This window comes from Myotis brandtii, unplaced genomic scaffold, assembly GCF_000412655.1.
Source record: "Myotis brandtii unplaced genomic scaffold, ASM41265v1 scaffold61, whole genome shotgun sequence".
NCBI lineage: Eukaryota > Metazoa > Chordata > Mammalia > Chiroptera > Vespertilionidae > Myotis > Myotis brandtii.
Genome location: NW_005370318.1, coordinates 1,288,724 through 1,296,791, shown reverse-complemented (window position 1 = coordinate 1,296,791; position 8,068 = coordinate 1,288,724). Strand labels below are relative to the sequence as shown.

General features: G+C 45.5%; 1 protein-coding gene across 1 annotated transcript in view; it reads right to left on the bottom strand.

The window, feature by feature from the left end:
- Window positions 1-8,068, bottom strand: part of PIGU (phosphatidylinositol glycan anchor biosynthesis, class U) — an 83,373-nt gene that overhangs the window by 16,626 nt on the left and 58,679 nt on the right. The window contains exons 8-10 of the mRNA XM_005879785.2: window positions 6,969-7,123; window positions 5,233-5,376; window positions 2,978-3,102 (exon numbers count right to left, since the gene is read on the bottom strand). Coding sequence (XP_005879847.1) covers window positions 2,978-3,102; window positions 5,233-5,376; window positions 6,969-7,123 — 424 coding nt within the window. The remainder of the gene's footprint in view (window positions 1-2,977; window positions 3,103-5,232; window positions 5,377-6,968; window positions 7,124-8,068) is intronic.

The following is an 8,068-nucleotide window of genomic DNA, read 5'->3' as shown; positions in this document are numbered from 1 at the left end:
TCCTTCCTTCCTTCCTTCCTTCCTTCCTTCCTTCCTTCCTTCCTTCCTTCGTTCCTTCCTTCCTCTTTCCTTCCTTCTTATATTTTTCTTTCTTTTTTAAAATTCTTATTGTTGAAAGTATTACATATGTCCCTTTTATCCCCCATTGTCCTCTCCCAGCCCCCCTGCCCCCACCACAATCTTTTTTTCTTATTTCCTCTCTCACTCTTTCTTTTATTTATTTATTGTTAATCCTCACCCAAGGATATTTTCCCATTGATTTTTATAGACAGTGGAAGGGAGAGGGAGAGACAGAGAGAGAAACATCGATGCAAGAGAGCCACATCGATTGGTTGCCTCCTGCACGGGCCCAACCAGGGCTGAGGTAGGTGCTTTTGACCAGAATTGAACCTGGGACCCTTCAGTCTGCAGGCTGATGCTCTACCCACTGAGCCAAACCAGCTAGGATGTCATTCCCTTTCTTAAACTAGGTGCTAGGTACATGGGAAATTATTGTATTATTATTCTTTTATAATTTATATATATATTTATCAATAGTATTTTATCTTTATATAATAGTCAATTAAAACAAAATAAAACACACAAAATCCAGCCCTTTGGTAACTGGCTTTTTCAGCTGGACCTCGGCAGGTGCCAAGGGCTCTGCCAGCAGGCTGTTCCCTAACACCACAATTGTGTGTCCTATGACTCATCCTGGCCCCAGGCACCACTGAGCCCTGGTATGTCTGGGGCCTACACTCAGGGAAGGGCCCCTGTGCCTCTTCTCCCCGCTGAGCAGGACAGAAAAACAAAAAGGTGAATGTGTTAGCAGGCATGTTAGCACTGGTAACTAACATTTAAACTGAATTCTTAGCCACATTAAAAGTCTGAATATATTCAACTTAGGCTTAAAGTCTTCTCAAAGCCTCCACTCACAGGTTCTCAGGACCAGGCTGAAGACACTCCTCACTGGGTGTCATGACTCACAGTTGTCATGCCCCAAACAGACACCCCAAGCGTGAGTACTGTGCTGCCGGCACTCGGCACTGAGGGACGGCAGCCAACCCTCTCTGCGGGGCCTTCAGACAGCTGAAATTGCCCAGCCTGCCAGCAACAGCATCCATTAGATCATCCAGGTTCCCGGAAACTCCATCCTTATTTTTTGTGCCTCATCACCCCAGAGGGCATAAAAATAGCTTATTTCAAGTTTTGAAGAATATGTTTATTTGAATGACTGAATGACTCTGGCTACCAAGCCTGAAACTTTGACCATGGAACTATGCAGAAGACCTCCTTCCCCACATAATTATTACTTCTGATAACTACAGTGCTATTTTTATTTACACTGTCTCAAACTTAAAACACTCATGATATTCTCCCCATTTGACAGATGAAAAAATGTGAGGCCCAGAAAAATTAAATGATTTGCCTTAAAACACACAGGAAAGCAAGGGATGAGACTCGGGCCAGTTTGGGCCAGACTGTGTTCGGCAATATGGGATGAAAGATGTTACCTGAGGGAGAGATGCTCTGTGCAGGAGAGATAGCTAGGAAAAAAAGTACTCTACTTTCAGGGAAAGAGGTTCGATGTCCCCAAGACCCACTATGTCACAAACTGGGTATGTTCACGTGTTTGGTGGCTTCATGATTTGTCATTAGCTACTCTCTGCCATGGGGCCCCACTCTGACCCTGAGCCCGCTGGACTGGGTGATTCTTATCTGTGCAATGAGGATGTCACAGGCAGAAGATGCCACTTCCTCCTCCCAGTCAGGCAGGACTGGTCATCGCCCCACCAGGCCATCACCTGCAAGAGCAGGCCTGCCTGGCCCGCCCACTCAGCTGTGTACCTTGCTCAGAGGCCCACTCTTACAGGTAGGTTTCTTTCTGGCAGCTGGTCAGTTTCACTTCCTGGTTGACTCCCAGACAGCCCCAAAACAACAATAAAAAGTCACGTCCTCTGAAGCCTGCCCTTCAGAATTCATTCTTGACACCTTGCTATACACCCACTATAGGCAAGGAAAGTTCAACAGCTTCCTTTCCATTCTGGTTAGAGAATCAGGTGGTGTTGGGCCGCTGACACTGCCTCTTTATTAGAGGTTTAAAACCCCCATCCACAAACATTTGCTGAGTTGTGCTGTGTGTCAGGTTTGATCCTAGGTGTTGGGGACACAGAGGCAAGTGAATCATGAGCCTACGGAGCCCACAAACACTGAAAAGAACCCACACAGAGGGCTAAGAGCCCCCGAGGGGAACACTGGGGGCTAGGAAGCACAACTAGATCCCCACTCGGTCACCTTCTGAGCAGGGGATGATCAGAGATTAAAGGGGTTTTCACGTGGGCAGGAAATCCAGAATTGCCATCTGTCTTCTATAGACCTTTGGGTGCAGCTCTTAGAAACGGTTCAAAGCCCTAGGTCTAGCATTGCACTAATATGATAGCCTTCACCAGGTATGGCTTCTTAAGGTTAATTTAATCTGAATTAAAAATTCAGTTTCTTAGTCACACTAGTAGATACTCTATTGCCCTGTGCAGACATAGGACACTTTCATCATCACAGAAAGTCCTATTGGACAGTATTGGCTAGAGGCTCACAGATCTAGATTCCAATGCTAGCCCTTCCACTAACCAGACACGTGACCTTGAACAAGCGGCTCTACCTTTCTGTACCTCAGTTTTCTCATCTGCAAAATGGGGATACTTTCCTCAAAGGCTGGAATGAAGATAAAATGAGCTCATGCATGTAATACTCTTAGGACCACAATGGCCAGGTACATAGTAAGTACTCAATAAATGGTAGTTATTTTTATTTTCATCATTAGTTCATAGCACCAAGGAGGAAGTTACTGTGCCTCATGTCACTGCCTCTCTCCTGGTACTGTTGGCATAGCAGATGCCCATCAAATGCCCATCAATTCCTTTTTCCCTGGCTGCTTCATCCAAGGCTAGGCTGACACATACCGGCCACCAGGGGATAAGAGGCAGGAATGAATACTCACATCTGTAGAGATGGTTCCACACGGGGAAGAAGGCCATATAGAGGGCCACATCCCCCACTGTTGGGTAGGACTTGAAGATGGAGATGATGGCAATCTGGATGAACATGAAGAAGACAGGGTGCTCCCTGGGGTAGGGCAGGACAGACATACAGACAGAGATCAGTCAGGCACCAGGCCCACTCCTGAGACTCCTGACTCTATCCCTCAAACCCAAAACTACTCTCCAGGGAACTTCAGGCAAGGGCTGACTCTGCTACCCATAAGACACTGGGCCCAGGTCAAGTAGCAGAGCCAAAAACTGTGTGGCCGGCTGTCGTGGCTCAGTGTTTGAGTGTCGACCTATGAACCAGGTCATGGGTCCATTCCCGGTCAGGGCACTTCCCTGGGTTGCAGACTTGATCCCCAGTAGGGGTGTGCAGGAGGCAGCCAATCAATGTTTCTCTCTCATCATTGAAGTTTCTATCTCTCCCTCTCTGAAATCAATAAAAATATATTTAAAAACAAACAAACAAAAATCTGTGGGGACCCAGAGATGCCCAAGGTGGTAAGGAGGGCTCAGCAAACACTAGAGAAACAGCGCACAGAGACATTTCCCATCACCCTCCCCACAACCAGCCCCCAGGAGCCACCAAGGAAAAAACAAATGAAGTCAGCCGTTCTTTATTACTGGGCTTAAAAGCCTGCTTGTAACTAGGTAGTCTCCCTGGCCAGAGGCCCCTCTGACAACTGGACGCAGGGCAAGAAGTGCTTCCTTGCTGATGCTTTTCCTCTGACAATTGGGTCAGTGGGGTCTACAGGCCCTTAGCTACGATGAACTCTTTTCCAGAAAGAGAACTGAGAGCTGGGCAGCTTTTCAGCTCGTAAGGGCTGGAACTGGAGTTCTTGTTACCTTAAGCTAATAACAAAATGGTTACCATTCCCTGAACCCTTGCTCTGCTAAGCTCTGTGCTGGGCCTTTTCTTACAGTGTTGCACGTGATCCTCACTACACCTCAACTGCCCTTCGAGGTAGGCAGTGTTGTCACCTGCACTGTGCAGATGAGGAAATCAGGTTCAGGAAAGTCGAGCTAGCTAGTAAGCGAATGAGCTGTTTGTCTTCAGAACACCTAAGCACCACCGATACTGTTCTCCTGAGTGCCTAGCACAGTGACAGCTCTGATCAGGCAGGGCGAGGACAGAGCTCAGTCTCCAGTGTTCCTCCAAGAGCTGACCACATGCAAAAGGGAAGCAAACAGAAAGAGGCCAGATCTACACCCTTGTTAGCTATTTCTAAGCAACATGCACGTGGCCTACATCTGCACAGTTCCTGGATGCCCAACTCATGGAGGTTTTCTTCAGAGGTTAATGGCATTCTTGTCTTGCAGGTCAAAGGTCAGAGTGACTCAATGGATATAAATCTGACAAACATGAAAATCCAATAAACATGTACACACCCAAACACTCCAATCCGTCTACAGAGCAACTACAGAAACACAGCTTGGCAAAGTCACGCAACCCTGTAGCTTCTAAGGGTTCAGCTACCTCAGTGATCATCTTCCTAAAGATAATCCAAATCACTGGCTTTGGCTTTTTAGGTAGCTGGTAACAGCTGCAACACTTCTTTGAAAAGACCAGTAAAAATGTAGTGCCAACAAGGATGGAGACCAGAACCTCCTGCGACACTGCCTAGAGACAGGTGACCTGCGCGGCCCTGTTCCCACACTGGAAGCAGACACTGCAGGGAGCTTCATATCCGGGCACAGGAGGGCAGCAGTGGGGGAGGTCAGGTATCTTCATATGCTCTGTCCCCACACTTCTGAGCCTGGTGGTGGTGGTGGGGTTTCACATAATGGTGGTGCTGCTGTCTAACTAGGAACTATCTGTGGCCTTTCACCTGTTGACCTAACACATTTTGAGTCCCCTTGAGCGAACTGTCACTGGGCTGCTGATACAGGACACCCAATAAAATTCACTTTTTCCAAAGACAACCTGCAACTCCAACCTTTGCTGTTATCAAAAACAGTGAGTGGACTCAGCAGCAGTGTGGGCGCAAGTGCCCCAGAGTGAGGCCAGGAGAAATATCAGGGTGCTCCCTGCAGCCTGCACTCATGTGTGACTCTATTGTTGGCTATGGCCACTGACACTCAGGGCGATTGAGGGCAGGGTTCCCTGGGCAAAGATGGCAGAAACCTAATAGCAGATGCTCCCAATCTGAAAGGCACCTGCAAGGCTACAAATGGTTCTCTGAACAAAGAAGGAGCAGGTCCAACCACTTACTTCAGCTTAATGGCTAAGGGGATGGTGTAGAAGAAGACGTTGATCTGAAACACACACACGAAGAAGAGGCTGAAGTGCTCAAACATCTCTGCAAAGAAGTACCAAAAAAGACCAATGTTTGGAGTGAGATCTGGAACAGAAAGTCTGGAGTGAAGAAAACAAAGAGAGAGAAAAAAGAGAGCAAAGTTATAAATGGTCTGCTTTAACCTGGTTTTCTCCTGAAGACGCTGATCACTACTAGGCTGTGAAGAATGACTTTGTCTCCACAGAGGTCAGGCTGTGAGGGGCTCTATAGGCACCCTGGATGTAGGTAATTAACAAAAACAAGGGGCCGAGAATGACAACCTATAATAAATATTAGCTGAGCCAAACTCTGGCTTGTATCAAATATCTGAAATGAGGCAGGGATTCATGCTAGAAATAAAAAGACCAGCTCCTATTGTACTGCCAAGACATATATGTTTAAAATTAGGAGATACTCTGTACTGTAACAAAAGAGGAATGGGTTCTACATGAACAGGATCTATTTGGGGCATTCCAAAGACTTGCCTAGAGGAACAAGCTCAAAGATTCTGCTCCTCCCCATTCCTGCTCAGCATTCCACAGCAGGAGCCACTGCAGTGAGACTTCTAGGGGCTGAGGAATCATCAGCAGATTCTGGCGAGGATGCCAGACCCCATTTGAGAAGTACGGGTTTAACTGGAAAACTTTTTGTTGAGTTGTATCAGATAAAAATTGGCTGCAATTCTGGCTCTTCTAAAAATTTACATTATATTTTTTATTTGAAAAAATATGGAGTGGAAACTGATGTCATTCACAATTTTAAAAGGGGAACATATGGAGCATGAAGAACAAATAGGGAAGGACTCGTGGTCAGATTTCACTAACACAGCTTCCCCCGGGGCAAGGCCTTGCCTTCTGCTGTAACTACATTTCCTCATCTGTGAAATGAGGTACAGAACACAGTCTGTGGCCAGCAGAAAACCAGGAAAGGCTTTTCACTCCTATCCAAGGCGTTACAAATTCCTATTCAAGGCAGAGCATGAAGAGCTGAAAGTGACTAAGATATTGTTATATTCAGCCAGGATTTAACACAAATTAGCAGCCCAGAATCCCCAAGGGGAGTCTGCCACTCCAGATCCCTTCCCCACCCTGGTTTAAGTGTCTACCACCCCACTGGGCTGTGAGCTCCTTGAAGCTTGGGCAGTGGCTGCCTGCTTTAGTATACCATACAGAGAGCGTTTGGAAATGTCTGCAGAATTCTTATTGCAAACCCATTTTGATTGTTTCTAAAAAGGTTGACACGTGAGAGGTGGCTTTATTTTAAAGAGACCCTCTTGCAGTAAAGGAATACATCCATTCCTCTTTGGGACCGAACCAAAACCTTCTAGGCAGAGGCTGGCAGTCGCTTTGGATGTTCCTAGAGAATGCACTAGATCAAATATATGCCCTAGACCAGTGGTTCTCAAAGTGCGTTTCCTGGACCAGCAGATCAGCATCACCTGAAAACTTGTTAGAAATGCAAATTCTTGGTCCCTATCTCAGACTTACTAAAAACCTCTAGAAGTGGGCCCAGCAATGGGGGTGTTAGCAAGCCCTGAAGGTAATTCTGATGCACACTAAAGTTGAAGACCACGATGTCTAGATGCTCCCTGTGGTTGCTCACACTCTGATTCCAGCTGGAGTTGTGAAAACCAAATTAGCTTCCAGAGTTTTCTAATGAGATCATTACTTACATGAAGCCGTAGACTGCAGGGATGAAATCCCAGGAGCTGAGAAGGAAGAAGGAGAGGCAAATGATTACCACTAGGCTTCCCATGTACATCATGGCATACTCCCAAGAGAAGATCCAGAAGGCTTTGCTCTTTACTTTCACAGGGATGTACTGCCGCTAGGAGAGAAGGCAAAACGATACATTTAGGGAGGACAATAATAGAGGGCAGTTATCACTTTAAACTTCAAGATCTGTCCTGCAAAACGAAGGAAATAAAAAGGTTGAAAATCAAAAGATTGAAAATATATACTAGGTAAACACTAACTAAAAGAAAATTAGTTTGGTTATACTATTACCAGATAATAAACTTTAATGTAGAAAGTATTACAGAGATAAGGATGCTCCATAATCATAAAAAGTGCTAGTCATCAGAAAGATTTAACATTTCTAAATCTGTATATAGCTAATAACACAGTCTCAAAATATATAAAACAGACATGGACAGAGCTACAAAGGAAAAACAGACAAATTAATAATCAGTGTATAACTAAATAGATCAAACAGACAAAAACCAGTAACCAAGTGGCACATGTGAATAGCATATTTAATAAATTTGGTCTCATGAGAGCTTATAAAATATAGCACTCCCAGGTAGCTGATTGATGTTTGTTTCTCATCATTGATGTTTCTATTGCTCTCTCCCTCTCCTTTTCTCTCTGAAATCAATAAAAATATATTTTTCCCTAAGAACAGGAACAAGACAGGGATGTCCCCTTTCACTACTCTTATTCAATAAAAAAATATTTTTAAAAAATGATGAGAGAGAATCATTGATCACCTGCTTCCTGCATGCCTCCACCGGGGCTCGAGCCCACAACCCAGGCATGTGCCCTGAGCGGGAATTGAACCGTGATCTCCTGGTTCATACGTCAACATTCAACCTCTGAGCTACACCACTGGGCTGGGGACATTTATTTATTTATTTTTTTTAAATCTATACTGTTGAGAGTACTTACAGAGTTCCCCTTTCTCCCTCCCCCAATGTCCCCCTCTACCCAGTTCCCACCCCAGGCCTTCACCACCCTATTGTCTGTGTCTACAGGTTCTTTAGTTAATCTCTTC